The 22,925-nt window shown below is 38.0% G+C and overlaps 1 protein-coding gene across 2 annotated transcripts in view; it reads left to right on the top strand.

Annotated features, from left to right (window-relative positions):
- Nucleotides 1–12,978, top strand: part of JCAD (junctional cadherin 5 associated) — a 60,346-nt gene extending 47,368 nt beyond the window's left edge. For both annotated transcript variants that reach the window (XM_072412667.1, XM_072412668.1), the window contains exons 3-4: nt 6,863–10,245; nt 11,300–12,978. In XM_072412667.1, coding sequence (XP_072268768.1) covers nt 6,863–10,245; nt 11,300–11,334 — 3,418 coding nt within the window. In that variant the 3' untranslated portion in view covers nt 11,335–12,978. The remainder of the gene's footprint in view (nt 1–6,862; nt 10,246–11,299) is intronic.
- The last annotated feature ends 9,947 nt before the right edge of the window (nt 12,979–22,925 follow it).

Here is a 22,925-nt window from a genome sequence, read left to right as displayed (position 1 = left end):
CTGGAGCTCTTGTGATACAATCAATAGCAAAAAAATGTTACCTTAAGGCTTTTGCTAAAATTCTGTGTAAGGCTTCACATCCATGTGTTGTGGCAACAAGTGGCAAAGTGTTTGTATTACAGTGTGTATCTGTAATACATGGCATTTTGGTATTCTTAATAAATGGGCTGCTTAACACAATGCACTTTAAGCAGCCAAAAACCATGTTAAAGCAGAACTAAACTCCCCTGTACTCACCTGTCCCTGTTCTGTTGCAGGTCACTACCATATATTTCTCCCTATTTTCTTCCTATATGCAATTTTTGATAGCTGGGCCAGAATGATTTAACATTCCTCAAGTTCATTCAGTCCTGGCAAGTGCGGGGAAAGCTGGGTTTTTGACAGTTCCTTGGATAGATCAGGAAAGTAATACTTAAATTCTTTAATATTTTTTGGAGAAGGGATATTGCCTGCCTTGCCTTTTTTTGCAATAATGCCCTGCCTAATCCAAAGTGGAATGTTAGTTCGGCTTCAACATATGTGCAATGGAACAACCTGTTGTGAAGAGGGATTTAAGTAAACCTGTTCTGAGAGAAATATAGGGACTGACTTTGCTAACCTTTTTTCGAAAATGCTACTTCTTCCAGGATATCTATTCAAGGTATTGAAATAATATACTAATAAGCCAAGCAACCAGTATTGGGAGAACTCAGTAATGCAGCTTCTGTATTTCTCTCAAGGCAGTTTTATTTTAGGTCTCATTTAGACCACACAGTAGTGGTCAATGCACTGCAGCGGACCACAATGAACATGGTATGTGTTTAATAGTGCCGCTTTAAAAAAAAAAATAGGTGCAGTCAAACTTTTTATCCATTTAGTGTGTTTTCGGACCTTTTAGAATGAATGGGCTGCAACACATCATTTGAAAAGGGCCCTATGGTGATCCACAAGTTTACACATAAGTGATATTTGAGTGCCAGAAGGGGCTGCTGGGTGAAATCATCTATCTTGTATTTGCTTGTATGTCACATAGTATATGGTGGAGTAACTTCAACACTGAGGCCCTTTTCAGACTTGCGGTAAAAACCACACTGTTAGTTGTTCCCAGCCGCCCATCTTCAACTACTATGCTGTCAACTGTAGAGGTAGACAACTGCTTTGTCGTGTGGTTGAATGTAGTTAAAGTAGATGTATGGTCCTTAAAAAAGTAAACGCTCAGTCAATAGAACCGATGCCGTAATCCACCGCAACTTCAGACACATGCAAACGTGTGTACACAATAGATTATCAGACCATGGGCTTGAGCAATCTAAAATTTTCTAGAGGTAAATAACATCAACAGGTATTATTGTCTCTATGCATGCTCCTACAAGTGTAGCTTGCAATGTTCTGCAGGATTTCTTTGGATGAAAGGCACTAATATATTTTTGCTACTGCAAAGCCAACATATTCCAACCACATGTGCTCTCATGTGAGAAGTTTTCCATCTGTTATCCAAGACAGACACGGAAGAACCTGGTTCCTTCTATTGTAGTATATTGAGATCATCCCCGTTTGTATCAGGGCAGAGCAGTCTGTTACAATGGTGTTACCGTATGGCCAAAACAAAGGTTACTTTTGGACAAAACACTGTTCTGTTGAACAGATGTACACTGGCCAAGATGGAATTAGTCACTGGGATAAATGCAGCTGTATATGAACTTGGTATTTCATATGCAGTCCCCATTCTGCATAATGCCACTAAAGGTACAAGGTGTAATTACAGTGGTGGATTAGAGCGATGTCTACATAGATTATTTGTCCAGCTACCAGATCTTGCATGGTCTAGCTATTAATTTTTTCATTTACCAGATAGCACTGTACAAGCATACATGCTTGTATAAAGTAGAGAAAAATGCTGTATTGACACCCTCAGAATTGTCCAGACCTTTAAAGGAAGCCATAGTGATCAGCAAGGAAAAATCCATCTAATAAAATTATTTTCCCTCCCAAGAAGGCTTTGCTGGGGTGTTTTTCATTTGCCTGGCCCAAATGTGGTGCTCAATTATAACTCTGTCATTTACACCCTTGGTGGGGACTACAAGTGACCTTGTTGCCACACATTGCATAGGCACAATCCACCATTGTGGCTGTCTGGTATCTGTTCTGAAGTTTGTGCATGTAAAGAGTCGGTGCTAATGAAAGGGGTGCTGGGATCATACAGAAAAATTGCTCAGGTCTCCCAGTGTGATTATCCTTTGAAGGTTCTTGTTTAGGTACTAGGGAAGCAATGGTTTGTGCTTGCCTACCACTCGTGTTGTCACCCTGTCACACCGGCTTCTGGTGAAGAACTCATATGGCCATCCAGCCCACATTACACATGCATGAGCCACTGTTATCACCATCAAGAAACTAACCCTGACAGATTCTGTGAATCCATTGCTGGTGTGCATGTAGACAGGAAGTAGTTGTTCAGAAGCTGCATGAAATTGGCAAAGCTTAGATATAAGATATAAGAAAGCAAGCTATTTGTATTACTTATTTAGTTTTTTATGATACACAGATCTTCAGCTAACTTAATTCCTTTCTCTCAACAGACCCTTAACACGTTTAGACCTTTTACATTAGTTTATACCTCTTATCAAGTACAGAACTTTAACAAATTCTGCCCAGGGTCCCACATTAACTAAAAAGATTTAGTCCAGGTATTTGAATATAAATTTTGATTATAGAACCCCTGTTCTCAATAATAAGCTTTGCAGCTGCAAGGTTATTAAAAGCCATTTTCTTGAATTGTTCTTGTTGATTATACCTGAAAAGTTTGTTTTGTGTAAATTAATTCTCCTAGGCTGACTTGCATTGTTTCCATATATCACCCTAAAACCAAATGTGGATAGTTAGATGCCTTCAATTTCTGTGTTTCTGCAGGGAGTTGTGAGAGTGGCTGTGGGTCAGTGCAGCGTTAACTGCGCTCATCCATGTAATTGACTAAGTGAGCCTGTCTGAATAACTTGGTCTGTCTTTTAGAGCTTGGAAATACGTATTGATATGAACTGTGTAACAGAGCAGAGTAGGCACCCGGTGTATCATCTTCCTTCATTTCTTTGTTTTAAGCCAGATTCTGCTCACAATAAAGTAACTGGAATTGCTTCCCTTTCCCTACTGATGAAGAATTTATTGTTTATTTTTACGTTTGGATGGGATAACACAATTCTTACTGATACTCACCTCCAGCTCCATGGACAGCAGGAGTCCCTGTCCTCCACACTCCAGCTCTGGAATGTGGACGGACACTTCTGTCAGTGGCCATGTCCAATCCTAAAGTCATGGCCGCTGGTCCAGCACCGTTGGTGAGAGTAAAATCTACCTGCCAAAATTTCCCGTTTTTTCCCACACCTGCAGTTCCTCGGTGCTTCCAGCTATTTTGTTGTGTTTCCACCTTTTTCTTTGTACTGTCCACAACAGCCTTTTTTCAGTTTTAACATGGTGGCACCCTTGACATTATTTTCAGATCTCAGGGAACACTAGAACAAATGTCACCCTTACTGATAACCAAAAAGATAATTGGTGTCAGTGGTAATTGACATGTGAGGTCTAAATTACTCATGGCTTAAGGAACCCCTAGCAACCTCTGGAGCAACCCTGGTTAATAAACATTGTTCTATAATGTATAAATCATTAACATTTCAAACAGGCAAAATGGACCACAGCAGTTAGCCAGACCTAGGAATGCAAACATCTGGATGAACACTGTAATAGGCAACCCTAATGACCTTTATGATGGGAGTTGAAAGGTCATACCAACCCATGAATTGCAGCTTACCAGTCCTTAGATGTGGTTGCTGAATTTGTTTTCTTTTTAAAAAACATATATTTCTATATGTATAGAACAATACCTTTCAATTCTGCCTGAAGTGTAAAGATGGGGATAGAAGATTTTTATAACCCAAATCAGGAGAATAGCTTGGGGTGACCATGCTGCTCCTCTGTAGATAAAGTACACCATATAAGAAAGAATCACAAGGTAAAAGTAAAGGTACAAAGGCTGTTACTGTTGTCATGTCTAAAGACTGATAGGTTGCAATAAAAAACAATTATTTTCTAGGTTTAGAGATGCTTTAAATGCAGAAATCTTATCCCCAGAGCCTCAGCATAACATAACTTTAAGGTTGTAATTATTCAACAAAAAAGTTGTTTTTACAGGTATGCATGACTTTTTGTGGAAAACTTGTATTTCCCCAATGTTGGCAAAATCAGTGCTGTGACTTTCATTTTACTGAGATTGCTTTTAAGGGAGAGAAAGAGAGAATAGATAGATGGAGAGAAAGAGAGTGGATAGATGATAGAGATAGATAGATAGATAGATAGATAGATAGATAGATAGATAGATAGATAGATAGATAGATTTTACAGTCCAACAGTTCAAAACACATTTGACATAAATATATATGTGAATGGCCTTACCTGTGCAACTCTTTCTAATCACAACATTTTAAAATGCCAGATACAAATCTTACATATCATAGTTATATCTTTATCTTTGCATTTTTTTGGTAATACCTCATATATTCCAAGAGTAGTAGCACATTTTATTTTAGATGACTACCTGCCATTTGTTCAGGAAACATTTCATCATTTTTCTGGAGGCCGTTCAATATTTCCATGATGGGAGGTTTTAACTGACTATTTCCACGCAGCCATGGGTTTGTTTTTTAAGCTATTTAAATGCAAGATTGATTCTGAACAACACAAAACATTTATCCATTTTTCCTTGTAAGTCTAAAGTGCGTTATACCCTATGCTATATTTTCAGATGATTAGCAATAATATTGAATTAATCAATTCAACTCCATTTTAGATATTCAAGCAAAATGTTTATCGAAAATTGGCAGTGAAAGGCAGCTTTTTTATTATTGGGTATGCATCATATTGAAATCAAAATAACTTTACTTAATCAGTACAATCAATATTTGGTTAGATATGATTAAATAAATATATATATATATATATATATATATATATAATTTATGAAACAAATGAAGAAGTGTTACTTCAATTTGCAAAGATCAGTTTAAATAAAAAATATTGTGATAAGAATCAAAAAATTCACATTGGGCAGTGAATCTGACATTCAGCAAATATTCTCCAATAGAGTCTTCCAGGTGCATGTATTTTCAAGGCCAGTAATTTATTCTCCAGTAGAGAATGTTTGGTGAATGCCAGAATCACTGCTATATATAAATATATATATATATATATATATATATATATATATATATATAGACCTCATAATACCTAGCATCAGTATGTTTTTTTCCCAAGAAGATGGAATTACATTTGAATTCTTTCCTGCTTGCGTAGAACTTACTTTTGAGATACAGTGATTGGAATATATTTATATATCATACAAAGTTAACTTTCTTCAACAAAAAAACTCCTACTCAATGATATCCTAAACCATCATTAAAATGTATGTTGAGGAGGCAATGAAACAAAGTCTTTCTTGAAGAAAAGAATTGCGCAGAGCATTTAGCCAAGAATTAACTCTCTGCACTTTTAACCTGAACAGAATATTTGGTGTTGGATTCTGCTCACATCCTCGTCCTATTTGTGTCAAATTCATTTCTTCTCTGTTATCATTTTGCTAGTGGCTCAGATGTGAAAAGGAATTATGACAGCTAGTTTCTGGACACCAAGCCCAAAATACATTTCAGATATGAACAGATGTACTGAAAAATGCTGTTTAGTTTTTGTATACAGTGTGCTATGGTCAGTGTAAAGCAAACTACTATTTGCAAACATGATAGCAGCACATGCACATACAAAACCCCAAAGGCAACACACATACCAAATTGCTTTCCTAAAGCATCCTTTATTTATGAAGTTTATTTTGTTTTCTTGTTTCCTACATCATGATGCAGTTTGGATCTAGATCAGTGTTTTTTTCAACTAGGGTTTCATGGAACCATACGGTTCCTCCAGAGGTTGCTAGGTGTTCATTGAGCAATCAGAAATTTGTGTCTCTCAGGTCAGTTTAAATAACACCAATGATTTTTTTGGCTATCTGTAGGGGTAACATTCTTTCCACTGGCCAACAATGTAAGAAGCATTCTTTCTACTGAACACCCTTCACATACTGCGAGCTGTGGATATAGTAACTGTAACAGAGGGGCTTCCTAAGAGCTGAAAGTTATTTTAAGGGGTCCCCCCATATTAGAAAGGTCCAGAAACACTGCTCTAAATGATTAGAAATTACTGAGTGACTTCACAGAGAGTAAAAATGCAGTGAAATAATGTTTTTCTTGAATAATCATTCTTGATGTTTGTATTTAAATCATAAAATATTATTTGTAGTTTTATTTTTAACTATCCACTTGAAGGTGAATCCCACAAGAGATGATAGAAGGGAAGAAATGACTGCAGGGAAGGACCTGTTGGCAGTAACAAGTATGAGTATAAGTATAAATAGGCATATACAATTGGTATACATACATGAATCTGTGCAGTAAAAATGAGACTTAGAGAGTGCATGGCAAAATTAGGAGACAATAAGGTGCAATGACATAGAACAACCAAAGAAAAAAAGAGTGAGGAGTTGGCCATGGTCATTTTTAACACATTTGCATGAAAGCAGTCATCTAAAAATAAGGTTGTTTGTAAGTATCCATCCAAATGGAAAGATTTGAAGGGCATGATGGAGGAGGGTAGAGCAAAATCTTTAGTGGATCAAGCCTTTATTTTTGGAAGCTCCATAAAAAAAAATCACCATCAGGCTAATTCTTAGCTATCTATTTTATTTTTTAGGTATTGAGCATTATCCTCAAGAGCCTAGTTTTTATGCTGTCTTCATTCATCTATTTCATTGGACCTTTTTATACTTAATACTTTTTTTTTTTTTTTGCAGGATTTTGGACAGGTTTCAATCTGAACGGCCATGCTGGGCAAGGACAGATAAAGACATTCAGTACTGGAGAAGGAAAGGCCAAGATTTCAGTGTTTTATTCAAACATGGAGAAAACGGTGCAGCAGACAAGCCAGCCTTGCCAATAAATATTGATGGAAAGCAGAGATGTAACATTGGGGATATAAATTCCAAGGAATGTCACAACACTGTAATAGAAAATGTGGAAAAGACAAGAAAGAAAGTAACAGTAAGTGTAAAAACAGTGGAGCAGCAGACATCGGATGGCAGTTTTGAAAAATTAGAAGATTTAATCTCATTAAATCCAGAATGTGGCCCATTTGTGTGTAAGCAGAAAATACAGTTCATTTCAAAAGGTAATTCTCCTGAAGGTCCATGCCACATGGCTATAACTTCAAGTTCAGGAGACAACTCTTGCATTAAAGAAAACAAAAAGCAAGATAAGGATAATTTTATTGTTAATCAGGACTGCAGCAAGAGTTCCTTCTCAAAACCGAAATATATTCGACCTTCAAAACCACCATCATATGAAGTTCACCAGCAGACGTGGGGAACGGTAGAGGTTGGTGAAAACAAGGATAATCAACAGAAAGATGAACATCACTCATCTCCCAAAGTTCTAGATCCCCCCCAGGAATCTTGTGCTCATGACTCAGGCATGGAACCCCCTAATTACATACCTCCTCCATCATACAAGTCCCCACCTCTTGTACATGCAGCCAATAAACCTTTTAAAAAAGTGCCTAGACCAAGTGACTGCATACGGCAAAATATTTCAGCTGAGAAAACCAGCACAAGTGACAAAAAAACCATCTGTTTTCTCGGAAACAATGGTCCTTTCACTAAACCAGCCAGCCACAGGCACTCAGAAAATTGTAAACACTCCATACAATATATCCCTTTTGATGACCCTCGTATCAAACATATAGCCAAGGATGCCGAGAAACACAACCACAGTAAAAAACACTCTTCCGTAAATGATTCTTGTAGGGTTGAAAATGTAAATCAGGAGAGTAACCTTCACAAACGAGAACAAGATAGTGCCTTTATCAATCCAAAAAATTTAGGACATCACCATGTGAAAAGAGAAGGTATAAAACATAAACAGTGGTTGCATATCTCCATCCCAGATCAAATGTGTTGTCCCCTCCCTGAAAATAGGGATGGAGCTACAGCATGTAGCTTGCCGGAGGACAGTGAGCCCAGTCACAAACTGTCTTTGAAGAAGACCCATTCTGACAGTGTTTGTGAAACAGTAACAAAAGTCAAAAAGTTTGAACCTGAGTCTTTTGTTTTTAGCAAAAAAAGTTCCAAGAGGAAACTAAACGAAACAATATTTTGCTTGGTTTCAATTCCAGTAAAATCTGATTCAAGCCCATCTGATATATGCAAGAACAACAAGCGTTTAATGGACAATACAGACAGGATGAACATGCTGAAACATAGCAATGCGGGTCTCCCAGAGCAAAGGCTTTTAAGTGCATCTTCCAGTGACTTAGAGCTACAAACACTTACAGGAAATCTGAACAATAATACAGAGCTACTAAAACAAGCCCAGTTCAAAACAGAGGAAAATAAACAAGCAAATGACCTCAGATCTGGCGAACTGCAACACAGGGAGCTGACATATACTGGCTCGTGGCCAGGTGATCAGTACAAAGATCAGCAAACTCAAACAGTGTTAACAGACATAGAAGTTTGCCCAATCCCAGACTGTGCCCAATCCCAGACTGGCCCTCCAACAGGAGAAAATATGAGAGCAAATGTATTTGGTATTAAAGGTCAGATAGGATTTGCACCTTCCAGCAACAGTGCATTTTCAAGGACATCCTTATTGTTAACACAGATACCTAAAACAGAGCAATCCCGTGAATTCCCTATTGTAAATGTTGATGGAAAGGATAACATAGTAAAGTGTGAAAAGAATGAGGTTGAGGAAGACCATCCATGCAATAAGAAAGAGGTTTTTGGTCAGTTTCTTTTGAAACCTGTCAACCGACGCCCTTGGGATGCTATAAGAGAACTGGAAAGTTTAAATAAAGAATTTCAGGAACCAGAAAGTTCTAATAATGATGGTGAAAAGGATGTTGTTAGAGAGCAAAGTAAAGTGATTCCGACAGACATGTCTTCCACAAGAACAGCATTGAGGAGAGAAATGTTGAATAACAGTCGTCACATTATAGAGATAGAAGAGGTGCCTATGTTTGAGGTCCTCCAAAGTAAGTCGGAAAATTGGCGTACAGAAAAGTTAACTTATGACATTTGTGAGAGGACTGCTGAAATATGCAAATCTTCCCAAGTGAAAGAGGCCAAAAATCAACTGGAAAAGCTGTCTGATGGATGCCCATCAGAACAAAAACAAGTTCAAGTGAGGAGATCTGGAGATGCCATTTCTACAAATGCACCTTTGAAAGGAAAATCAGAACAAGAACCTTTGAAACAAAGTCATACAAATATGATTTCCCCCACCAAAAAACAACCTGTTTCAGATGCTTTACCCCATCATTTCAAAGAAGACAAAACTTGTTTTGATCATACTTTTTTTGATGTAGTTAAAGTTAGCTCAGCAAAATTTGGCCAACTGGGTGATAATATGTTAAGAAAGTTGTCACTAGCTGACAGAAATCATGGGCGTTCCGTTCCTGACCTGAGTAAACATTTTAGTGGCACAAGTCAGAATGGAGACTTTTTCGAGGAGCACAACTTTTTAGACATTCCGGAGAATGAATCTCTTCATGAAAGAGCTGCTAGGATTCTAGGAATTGAAGTGACAGATGATTCCCTAGTGTCAAATGGAAGCTCTGAAGCTCATAGCCCAGAAAATGTTATGTGTAGTATTGGATCACAACCAGAGAAGAATGTAAGTCGCAAAGTAAGCGAAATTTCATTTTCAACAAATGAGGCAGCAAGGATTTTCAAAAGTATCCTTCATGTGCCTGTAGAGAATGAGAAAGCTGTTGAAAAATTGAAGAACATACATCTAGATCAGGAATTATCCTTGGTATGTCCATCAGTTTCAGAGCAGAATGAAACAAATATTACCCGGAGTGCTGAGAAAAGGCTAAGGAGCACATCCAAAATGATTGAAACATTACAGGGGAAACTTGCATCTACACCAGTTCGCACTGCTATAGACCGCCTTGCTCGCATGAAAGAAGTTGATTCTGTCTCCAGAATGAGGCGGCTAAGCATTAAAAGCACAGATTCAGGTGATGAATTAGATGAGGAAAAACAGTTGCATGGAACACAGGATGGAAGAACCAGAAAATTCTCTATGGGTTCCATTTATAAGCGAGTCATCTCCCTAGATGAAAACCTTCTCATAACACCAAAAGGCAAAGATAAGTTGGATTTATCTTGTGCAGGTAAGAAAACCATAAAAATTACTGTTTTTACTTTTTAAACTAATTGACTAACCTGTATAAAGAATACTGGTTTGAAATCTTGTTTAAAATCTAATATACCAGTGGGTTGACACACACACCGGATACTTGACCTGGTCACAGTTTGCGACATCTCACCAGATTCCTTGTTAGTGGTCTTTTCTTCAATTTGCATAATTTTTTTTAGTATAGTGACACTTCAGACTAAACTGAAGAATGGGAAGGAGTTGTGTTTTACCATAGAAACCATAATGTGCAAATATTCGACCTGCACAGTATAGCAAACTCACCTTTGAGTTTCCCATACTTTCGTGATGACCCTCTCCATCCCTATAACTGACAACTTCTTGGATCTTGTTTTCGCTGTTGGCATCTTCTGCATTTGGACATTGTGTGCCCAAAGATGGTGCAATTCCAGTGCATATTGAAGTTGTTTTTTCCTAATGTTGGACAACTTTATTCTGAACTTTTTTTTGGAATTCAGTTCTGTGTGGCCTTGAAAATGACAGATGTTTTTATGGATGACTGCTCAATTAACAGATAAAGGAATATTTTGCTTAGTTGGTGATAGGTGATCTGCTTACAAGCCTTACAGATTCAAAGATTTCAAAAAAATGTGTATGTAATCGCAATCAGATAATCTACATTATGTAAATTTCACTCTATAGTAGTCTATAAACAATTAAATTTTAGCTTTACATATAGTAAAGAAGGATTAGATCGTTGTCAGATTTTACTGCTGTTTGAATTGCTCTTGAGGAGATTTCTCTAAACTTCATCATAAAAAATCATAGTTTTTATGGCTTTCAGCCCAATGCATAAGTGAAGAAGCACGAAGATAAGCCATCTAACACCACCTTTTATTGACATTGGTTGAGTTAGAGTGCGGCAGGATTATTAAGACCCCTGTTTGGTTTTCCCATCTCCACCATGTTTTGGCTGGACATACACTTGAAATCAGTCAGTAATATCTTTATACCATTTTACCCACAAGTTCATTCATTTTTGTGACATTCCTGTTGTTTGTATTCCACAGATGTATATGACCCAGCAAGAGTCGAGAGAGTGTAACTCTATTTTTGGTAAATGATTGTGTGTTACCACGAGCATTGTCGGCCAAGGCATAAGACGTTCCGATGTTCTCTACATTCTTAGTGAAAGTCATTGATGCTATCTACTGGATTCTCAGATTCACCAATACTACTGCCAAAACCAAGTCATCCGTCTTCTGCGCTGCTACCACAAAATATCTGATATACAAAGAAGAATCAAAATTTACAAGTGAAAGTTCTTTCCTGAGAAGCACATGAAGAAAAAACACAGGAGACCTTGACCAACAATGTTCATAATTATGGAATTATTTTCTAGTTTGCACACAGCGTGCCACAGTACTGATGAATGTAATGTTGAATTCTGCACAAGAATGAACACAGGAAGCTAGTAACACAACCTGAATGTATCCACACCAACGTATTGCATATACTTGGCCCATCGTTGTTTTCTTTTATCTGTTTTATTACTCTTTTCTTATATGAATGCTTGTCCTTTACCGCTTTTTTGGACGGATGGGTGAACATGAAATGAATCTAACTCATCACACATCATTAAACCTCCTCGTTGATGACAGTTCCGCAATGAAAAATAAGACTTGTGTTGAAGAATTGATGTGTGTTCTATGAATGCAGAAACACTTCTAAACACGAGCTTGGAAATAGAGCAAACACATCTAATTGGATGTGTATCTTTTCTTGGAGAAGCGCAAAACATTTTGACTGTGGGGGAGGATTTAAAGACATGTATGAAAAGGAACTGGCTGCAATATAGAGTGTGGGCTTTCTTCATTGTAGAGGAACCAGTAAACATCTTTTTGACAGATGATTTTTACACGCGAAACAAGCATTGTTGCTTATCATTATTACCAGTTGAGTGAAATTGCCATTTGGAACTTTCTAAAACCCTTTAAGGACTTGTACACATACATGGCCTTCAGTGAAATTGGAAGGAAGCTTTAAAAAAAATTGGGTGCATTAACTGAGTACATCTGTTGGTGAGCATCCAAAAACCAATCAGATTTGGTCTTTTTATAATATGGGAAAACTTAATTTTCAAGGATAAGCTTCTTCCTTCCTTCCCCCAACATCTTTCAGCTCATTCATCCCCTCCCACTATGATGGCTGTATGCCATAGCCTTACACAGGGGTGGAAAAAACTGTTTTATTTAGGAGGCTCAACCTAGTCCAGGAGCTCGGAGGCACTTTTTAGAAACCAGCAAAAATGTACTTTTATTGACACTAGAAAGAAAAAAAAATCTGACACAATCTGTGATATAAGGGGCATTATTAAAGCTGCCTTTTGGGATTTGACCAGATTTGGCCATGCAAGCAGTCATTGGATGTAGTACTTGGCATGCACACTTATGTCTGGCAGTCGCTAGAAATAACAAACATTATTATTAAATATCTTGCTTTAACTTAACACCAAAGTAATTGTCATGCCTAAAACAAGCCTTAATAAACCTACAAATATCAATATTTTTAGCCTATTGATATATTGGGACCTGCCCATTGATGATGTCTGATGCCATCTATGTGTACAATCCTTTTATTCTCACTGTGTCCCTAACTTCATAAAAAAATTAAAGCACTTATACTTTATGCTAATGTATGTAAAGGAAAACTTCAGTTTTGCATAGAGTGGGAAAAGGTGGGGAAAGAACACTTTCACCAAGGCAAAAAGTGAGGGAATTCCAAAATTGTCACCACAGCAAGGGGTGATGGTAAATCTTCCAATGGAGACAAATGTTCAGATGACAAGTATTTACAATTCGTACAAAGGAGCATCTTTCCAGAGGCAAACTGGCAGTCATAAATAATCCAAAGGGGTTCTTACCCTTACCTATTCTATAGAAAAAAACCTTTTGCCTTTATAAACAATTTCAGCAATTCTTTACAGAAGACAGACATCTGATGCCTAGTCCTACAAAAAGAATATTTTTTTCTGATCTGGTAAAAGATATGAAAGGTAAATCAATAATACTATTCCAAAACTTAAAAGTATGGCTGCCAGTCTGGGGCCAGTCTGCCCAAAGCTAATACGTTTAGTATACTATTAGCTTTTGTAAGATGCTGCAGAATTGAATTATGTTATGCCTTATCTCTCAGATGGGGGGATCTGTGTATTTCCATGCCCCTAATCCAACAGAGGTGGTCCTCTATGTGGAGTATCAAGACTCCAGGGTAGGGATGGAAATATCTACACACCGCTGTGAGATCCAACTACCTGAGTCTTGAATATACAGACAGATAATTCAACTTAGCTGTGTCTACCCAAGTGATAAATTAATTTTGCTTTAATTATTACTGTTCCTAATGCATTCCTACAGTACAAATCTTCAACTTTGGTAATTTAGGACAGGCAGCCTTTTGAAGAATATGTTTAGTGTGACTCATTTTACATAAATGTTATTCTTTTTTTGTGGGAGAGAGGTGAGCACTGCTGGGTCTTATGCCTAAAATTGTGACCCATTCCTTCTAATATAAATAATATTCAATCATTGTCATTTACGGGGAATACTTTTGTCAGCAATACTGTTACAGGGGAGTAATAAGTACTTTTGTTTACATTCATTAACTATGTTACTGTAAGGTGTAATGAACACACCGGTAATGAACACATCTGCATTTTCAGTCCTTGTCTCCTTTTCTCTTTCTGGTGTTCTACCTTACTATGCCTCTCAAGGGTTCTGCAGAAATGTGTTACATGTAAAAACACAAATTGTCCTTCATATAGCACTTTTACTTTGATATTTGTGGCCTTTCAAAGTCTGGACAGAGATGCAATCAGCTGTACGGGGATGGTTTTACATAAAAAAGGGGCCCTGGACAAATATGAAGTTGGTGGCTCAAATGCTTGGCATTGCAGCTCCCTGCATTCTTGCCATTCTGTCATTTGGGGCCCTGAAGAAGATGAGGACCCCGGGCAATTGGCATAAAACTGACCTTGCAACTTTCCACATATCTAATATCAGTCTGATAACAGAACTTCTAAATTATGTTATGTTTGTGGGTGTCTCACGCACCCTTTTCAAGGCTTTCAGCCTAAATGAGGAAAAAATGTGGATGGAGAGGTTCTCCAGAAAAAAGGGGGAAGATTTTACAGTTTTAATCCTTGAGAGATATAGTAGGGTAAGTTTTGATTTGGAACACCAAAATCCAACCATGATTTAAATATCGGTTTGGAGTGAATTTATTCATATCTGTTGCAAAGCCAAGAACGATAAATACTATTTCTACTGTGTTGTAAAACAATTTCAGTGACACTAGCACAGCCTATTGAAAACATATTGTTCCTGAACTGTTTTAGCAGCCCATGTCCCCCTGTTTATTGAGTGTTCTTGTACAGCTAAAGGGCCATTGGCCACAAACATAAAGAAATATGTAATATATGTAGTTTTATGACATTTAGACAATGCTATTAGCTTAAGTGCCTATGTTAGCTTACACCTGGTCACATATGCAAGAAACCAATAGACCCTACATCCAAAGAATCTTCCCCATCACCTAACATTTCATACTAACATGCACTTTATATAACTTGTTATTCATTTTTGGTAGTTCAATTGCCTGTTTCAATATAAGACACATCAGCGCTCACCATTCATGTTTTATGTGTGCCGCTCAAAAAGTATAAAGGCTAAAACTGTGTTTCTATTAAGATTTTGCTGGCTGAACTTAAACGGCTGAGGGAAAGCAATAGGTAGCAGCTTCTCTGGAGCCCACATTCTCTGGGGACCCCATTAGACTCTAGGAAGCTGAGTTGTTTTCCATCTTTTTGTAACCATGGAAATGGCCCTGTGGTCTATCAGTCATTGGAGTCTTGATATCACTGTGTGAGAACGGAAAAATACTGATAGAATTTAAATGTAGGCCAAGGAAGAGGTCCTAAATGCCTGCGGCTATGTAATGGCTTTACAAGGCCACTGCTCAAACCTCCACTGGATACTCGGTCTAGTGTACGATACTAGTGTCCTCATGTGTGAAGGGTCTGATTGAAGAACAGTGTTTAAGTTTCCTAAAGCAACTAATGAGTGACTTGCTTATATATTTGTTTTAGTAATTGATAATCTGATTGGACAACTGGAGGAAACTGCAAATTGTTCTTGGTACATGATAGTGGGCAGGTGTGCCAATCTCACATTCCAACTATATTGTATTGTGTGCACCTAACAGACATGGCCAGTTTAAAGTTGAGTGGGTAAAGACCTCTGCTGGGTTTTGTTAGTGCCATCACACATCAGGGGCATCGACTGATTTAAAGTAAAACAGCAGAACCAAAACAGATTTTTGGCACAAGGTTTAATGTCCCACTGGACCTTTACCATTTTAAGAATTCTGAAAATATTTTCCCGTTCTCTCTTAATGTCAGCAAAACTGTAACAACTTGTGCTGGCTTTTTAACTGAGTCTTTGGTGTCACCTGATGAAGTGAGCATGTATATTTTGAAGTAAATCCCACTAGTGGTAATGGGCTAACATTATATTTAAATATATATAAATACTGTACCCTCTAGTGAATCTTCCACAGGTATATACAGAGACTTTACTTCACTCTATGGCCATAGTGCTTCCACTTAAATGCTAAGCTTACACAATCACAGATCTGCTAGAGTTAAAGGAGGTCTAAAGTAGAGATCCATGAAGGAGAGCTGTAGAGACCTAACAGAGGAACAAATCCTTTCACACTATTTCTGAATGCAAACTTCTGGTTGGGAGCAACCAAGAGTCTGTCCAAAACTTTTATGAGTGCTATACTGTGATGTTAGGAATAGTATATATAGGAATATAAATTACATTACTTTCTTAATGTGCAAACATCCAGGACTTAGAACATCCCCTAGCCTTTATGAGCCAGTCCACAGAGCCACTTCTTCAGTCAAAGGTTCATTTGTAAATAAATGGGCTATAACAGCCAACTTCATCCAAATGCATAATTAAGTTTTCTCTTTATGCTGGCAAGTAAAGTTACATAGTGACATCCCTCAGTGCCTCCATTTGTTAGATATCTTCATAATAATAGCTAGTTTTACATACCTGCCCATGTCATTGCAATTCCAAATGATTGTGCCACATCCTGAAATTCCTAAATACATGAAGGGTCCAAAGTTACACCACTGTTATGTTATTGTGGGCTGGATGTGAAGACACCCAATTGTTGCTAAATTTCACCAGTTTAAGAATGATATAATTGCAAAATGTGATTCACCATACTGCTTCTGGGTGGGCTTGGCCTTTAGACATCTGTGATCCATAGGGCATGATAGATTTCTTGAATATCTAGAAAGTAGGGCAGAAGTAAATAAGTAGATGCAATACAATGTTCAGCTTATGGTATTTTATTTTTATACATTTGCTGTGTACTCTGTAAGTGTTACTAAGTGCCAGACTTTATAAAATGAGATGGAATAATTCACATTGAATAAGCAGTGTTTCAATCATTTGCCAATTTGTGTTTTATTACTTTTTATAAATCACTATTCCTATAGCACTAAAAAAGAGGCCACCAGGCTCACTAGCAATGTAGCTTGGTTTTGTCTTATAATGTTAGTAATGTAAACACTCAGGACAAAAGTTATGCTATTGTTCTAATAGCAGACTTAGGAGAACAATCTTGAACATTAAGCTGAACTCTCGTCATTGATAATTATAATAACTGGTTTACCCATATTAAATCACCAAAAAGAACTTTTTTGATCCTACTGTGCCATTTTTGATTTATACCAATATAACTGGGTTTCTTTTTTTATGCAACCTACAGTGGACCAGAATGGGGGCCAAGGGGAGTACAGGTGTCAGTCATTGTGGGTACAAACGCAACTATGTTGCCTTGAGGAAGGCACCCTGTCTGACCTCAAAACATTGGCTTTTCAAACATGTTGTGAAAGTGCTTTTAAATAAAGCAAGAATCCTTTACTTTGCTGTGCTGGTAACGTTGTCTTCTGTTTTCATGATTCCTACACGACACCATCTGTGGTTGTCACTTGAAGGACCCTTCCTCTTTTACAAGGAGTGCATCCCTATCACAGACAATGCAAGTAATAGTGGGTAGGCATTCCTGGTTATACCCAAAGCTTTTTGGCCTAATGGTCCAGTGATAGCCAGATTGGGAAAATGGAGACTGGAGACTTAGGTCACCAGAAAGTAAAAGAGACACTTTTTGGGGAATAGGTCGCTTCATGGGCACACTGTGATATTCTGCCAAGTTAATTGCCTCTTATATTAAAGGAAGATGCACATTGACATAAAATTTAGGATAAGGCTTGAGTTCAGCTTTAGTGGAGTGTCTAAATTGCCAAGCTTTGGCTTCAACTCCTTTCCAAAGTCCGGTCAGCTTATGAAGCCATAAAATAATTTTTTGCATCCATGAATTCAAAACCTGACTTTAGATACCACGTATTGTCTATTGATGTGAACTATTCCTGAATTTTGTTAATGGCTGGCGTTTTTATGGTGTTACCATAACTTGGAAAGAATGAACTGATTCGGTAGTGTTTGTGTCTTGTATTGCTTTAGAATTTTTTTGTTTTAGGGATAAACAGTTGGAAGAGACCTTTACGATGTGAGCTGCTTTCAGATGCCACACATTCTAGCCACATGAGTGTTTGGTTACTCTATGGACTTTCCGTTACTTTTTTTACCGATGCACTTTTGTCAAGCATGACGCAATCTTTAATACTATTAGCAATGTTATGTCTTTTATATGAAAGGATGTTCTATGTGAATATACAGCGCCTTTGCAAAACAAATGGTGTTGCCACTGTGGATGCTAAATGTATACAGGTGTTTGCTTTGACTACATGATATTATCTCATGTTAATGACTCTCCCTTCCTCTAGGGTTACTTATAGCATTTACAAGTTTATTTAACAATGTAATTCAAAGGCAAAATGTTCAAGGTGACAACTATTTTATCTCTTAGCTTAAAGAGGAACTAAACTTATTGGTGGGTGGTGAGCTTCTGCCATAATCAACAAGAATGCACAGCATAGTGGCTAATTATGACACATACTTACCCATTGTGCAGCTGCCCTGTGGCGATGACAGGTCCAGGATCTGTTGTCGCTATGTCCTAGGAGGGCGCCATCTTCATCGCCATCCCCATGGCAGATTTCCTAGAAGACAGTGATCCTCCTCAGCCACTGGATGGCCAATGATGATCTTGTGCACTTGCCATACATAATAGAGCTAAAATCAGAAGCTTTCAGAGAGGCTTTGCATGCGTCTTTTGTCAATTAGTTCCTGGAGACCTTTCATTTTTTAAGTTTAGGTCAGGTTTAGGTGAACTCCAGCACCCTGAAATCCCTGAAAATTGGTTGCTAAAGGCTACTGAACATCCTCATTCCTTTGTACACTACAATATCGAATAATCTTGTTGGCTGGATAGCATATGATTGCCCCACCATGATGTTTTATTTACAACCATTTTGAAATTTCACCCTTCTTATTACATTCTAGTTGTTGGGTATTCCCACTTCTACTGTTATTTGCTCTGTAAAATATTTATTTTTTCTATAATCATAGAAGAAATATTGACCCTGGAGGTCAAACTTAAAAGTTTCCCAGCCTTCAAAAATATAACAAAATTATTTAAATCTAAAATATCTTTTTTTGTGGTTGAATTGATTTCTTAAATGCTGGACAATCTAAATGTTCAAACTAAAAATAAATTTTTATGTTTTTCAATTTTTATATTTCTTGTAAAGCTGAACTCTATGCAGAATGCTAAATACTTAGATACAATACATATTTGTAAGTTGATTTTCCTGTTCATCCAATTTTGAAATGTATACACAGCACCGGAGGGCAGGAGACCTGATTGTTTGCTGTAGTTAGGCAACAATTAAAGGTCTTGTCCCTCCCCCAGCCTGTGATTGGACTGTGACTGATGTGCTAATCTCCATGTCACCCTGTTTCCTCCTATAAGCGCCTTGTGCTGTTTATTGCCTTTCCAGACTAAGCTCTGCTGTGCAGTGGGTTGGAAAGGACCAATACTTAGTCAAAATAGGTGGTTACCATATTTGCATTATAAATTTATATTATTGGTATGTTACTAATTCAAAAGTGCTTCTTTATTTTGCATCTAGAGTTCAGATTTAAAGAAAATGATTACACATATAATTAAAAATACTGGCGGCATCTCAAAAACATTGATGCGTGTGTGGCCAGCAAGAAACAAGCTGGAAACTTATCAAAATGAATCAGCTGCTGTGTGTAGTTGCAGCTTGTTCTATTTTAACATGAGATAATGCTGTGTTTTGGCATACAGCTGAATATGACACAAGGGACTTCAATCCATTTTCTTCCTACTTTGTATACATTAGGCTTCAGATATAAAATACTGTACCAAATGTAAAGTGTAGATGTTGCTCAAAGCATTGGGCGTTCAACTTGGGCCTAAAACTGCTTGGTTCTGAACCAGTTGCTATGGGCAACACAAGACTTTGTTTACAGTTTTTATACTGCACGAGGGCCTAGTATGTGAGGTTGAGAATAAACAGAAATATTTTTAAGAAGCCACGTAAGTCTCCGGCCCCTGAGGGGATTCTCAGGCTCACAGTTAACACTGGGATCACAATACTGTTCTCCCACAGTCTTTCTGTGTGATAGCAATACGTCTGAACCAAGGGGTGGTCCCTAAAACGAGGCAAACTGAGGTAACAGGGTTCTTGTGGCAGCAAAAAATGGCTGAAGTGATGTCAAAAATATCTGCCATAGTCAATCTATCTCGCTGGCGACCATTACCATGACAATATTTGTCCCTAGTGTGTAAAACTGTAAAAAGGACTCCATTTCATTTTACGCCTCAGGCACCACCCCTGGTTTAAACTGTAGTCCAACGCAAATGGGCTTAGTTAATAAAGCATAGAAAACAAAAAAGCGATGACAATGTGAAGTAACTTAGACTGTCCAATCAGAATTCAGTTTGCTGTCGCCAAAATACCGAAGGATGGCATCTGAATGAATGACTGTACTTTACACCATGCTGCTTGCCTTATTGAATAAGCCCCAAAAATGGTTATGAAGTAAATAAATATATATATATTGAGCATCTGCAAACATTTCTTAAGGTGTATTTTAAAAATTAGCTGTTTCACTTACACCTGTTTTTGTTACGAGTATTTTTTTATGTAGAATATCTTATAAAAAAAAACATTAAGCTGTCTTGTAATCATTGACATACACTATTGCATTTCAGTAATAAAAGATGTGTATAAAGGATAAATGTAATAAAAATATTCCAGGTGGCTTACACACAACCTGGTCAGCCATTTTATAAATGGAATGAACACACTTCCTGAGTCAGTGATGCCACTAAATGCTGGGATTTCATTGGCTGCCTAATCAGGAACAAAGGGTTCTCTCACAAAATGGCCGCCTCGTTGTGTGTTAGGCAGCTGATACGCTAATCATTTCAACTGAAATACCACTGATGTTTGCACTTAATGTGACCTATTTTGTTTTCTATATTGTAGAAAGGAAAATCATTTGTATGGCAAATATGTCAGTGAGAAAAAAAAAAAAAAAAGAAAAAAAAATAGCTCATTTAAAGTATCTATTGCTTTTTACAAAATATGGTCTATTTTTTTAACATGTACACATGCCACAAGTTGCCAAATAAAAAGAAAATATTATATGTAGTAAATGTGTGTATTTGTGTTTAGAAGATTTATCACTGTGAATGGTGATATAACCGCAATGTAAAGTATATTTTCATGTTATAGGGTTTTGGCCCATGCCGTAGAATTTCTGCTATGATGTTATCTCACCTCGTCTACGTGGAAACCCTGATGAGTGCTCTGCAAATTGCTCAGCAGAGGGCCCGCATTCCAGAAATATTAGGCAATTGCTGGAGGTGCTCCATAGCATCGCTCGGTTATTGGATCTTTCTCCATTCATATAAGTTTCATTTCACAGACAATATAAACGGAGAAGGTCTGGCTCTCTTCAAAAACATCTTGTGAAACCTGCTGGCAGGTACATGAAGTATTTTAAAGGATAAAGAAAGAAGCAATGCAGCCCTCATTTAAATCTAAGACAGATGGAGCAGTGTTATATGAGCTAAAGTACAATAACATGGATATGCTAGATCAGGGGTCTGCAACCTGCGGCTCTGGAGACGCATGCGGCTCTTCAGCCTCCTTGTTGTGGCTCCCTTCGGCTGCCGCGGGGAGATCTCTGATGGGGGATCCCCTTCCTCCCAAGACACTGTGGAGGAGGGGGATTCTCTATCCGGTGTTCTAATGAAAAAAATCTACCAGTGAAATAAATCTACCACGGGGCGTGTACAAATGGGTGTGTACAATGACATCCCCCTCCTTTGAACCCCAATTCCTCTGGAATGGGGAGATGTACAAAACCAAAAATGTAGGTGCAAGTGGGGGACACCTGTGACTAACACCCCCTAAAATTTAATTGTTAGGCTATCATCAGAACATAAAGAACTCTGCCCATCAAAAAAATCTACCGTTACACATTGCTGGAGGCACCTGAACCCCAATTTCTCTGGAACAGGAAGGGGGTACAGGTGAACAAAATTAGAGGTGCAAGTGGGGGACACCTGTGGCTAACACCTCCTAAAAACTCCACCCATCAAAAAACCCCTACCTGTTACACATTGTTGGAGGCTTCTAGCACCTAAACCGCAATTTATCTGGAAACAGGGGTACAGGTGAAAAAAATTTGAGGTGCAAGTACGGGACACCTGTGGCTAACACCTCCTAAAAATTCATAAAACTCTGCCTATCAAAAAAATCTACCCTGTTACGCATTGCTGGAAGCATCTAGCATCTGAACCCCAATTTCTCTGGAACGGGGGGGAGGCGGTACAGGTGACCAAAATAGAGGTGCAAGTGGGGGACACTTATGGCTAACACCACCTACAATTGAATCGCTAAGGCACTCTATAAAGAACTCTGCCCATCAAAATAATCTACCCTGTTACACATTGCTGGAGGCTTCTAGCACCTGAACCCCAATTACTCAAGATTGGGGGGTACAGGTGAACAAAATTAAAGCTGCAAATGAGGGACACCTGTGGCTAACAGCCCTTAAAATTTTATCGCTAAGGCATCGTCAGAACATAAAGAACTCTGCCCATCAAAAAAATCTACCCCGTTACGTTAGAAGCCTCCAGCTTCTAATGTAACAGGATGATACGTTAGAAGCTGGAGGCTTCTAGGGGCATAGCTCAGTGTTTAATTTATTTCAAAGTAGGCCTACACATGCACACTTGTTGTAACAGGTAAAATTAAAAAAATATTAAAACTTTTAAAAGTTTATAAACTGTGTTATGTTTTGCGGCTCCAGACAATTTTTCTTTAGTGGAAGAGGAGGCAAAATGGCTCTTTTGATAGTAAAGGTTGCTGACCCCTGTGCTAGATGAAGAACAAGGCGAACATATTGACTGGGCTGATTAGTAGTCTGCAAGAACAGGAGGGTGAAATAGGGTACAGGGGGAGTAAGTGTCACTGCCACAGGAATACAGGTAGAGTCAGGGTTGGTGTTAGAGGAGAAAGAAAAGGTTGCTCTTCTATGACTACAGGTGGAATCAGGGTTGTTATTGAGGAGTATGGGAGATGAAAATGTTGCTCTTATTGGAGTATAGGTG

Source organism: Pyxicephalus adspersus, chromosome 5 (genome assembly GCF_032062135.1).
Source record: "Pyxicephalus adspersus chromosome 5, UCB_Pads_2.0, whole genome shotgun sequence".
Taxonomy (NCBI): domain Eukaryota; kingdom Metazoa; phylum Chordata; class Amphibia; order Anura; family Pyxicephalidae; genus Pyxicephalus; species Pyxicephalus adspersus.
The sequence above is the reverse complement of the archived record's forward strand: the minus strand, read 5'-3'. Positions and strand labels throughout refer to the sequence as shown.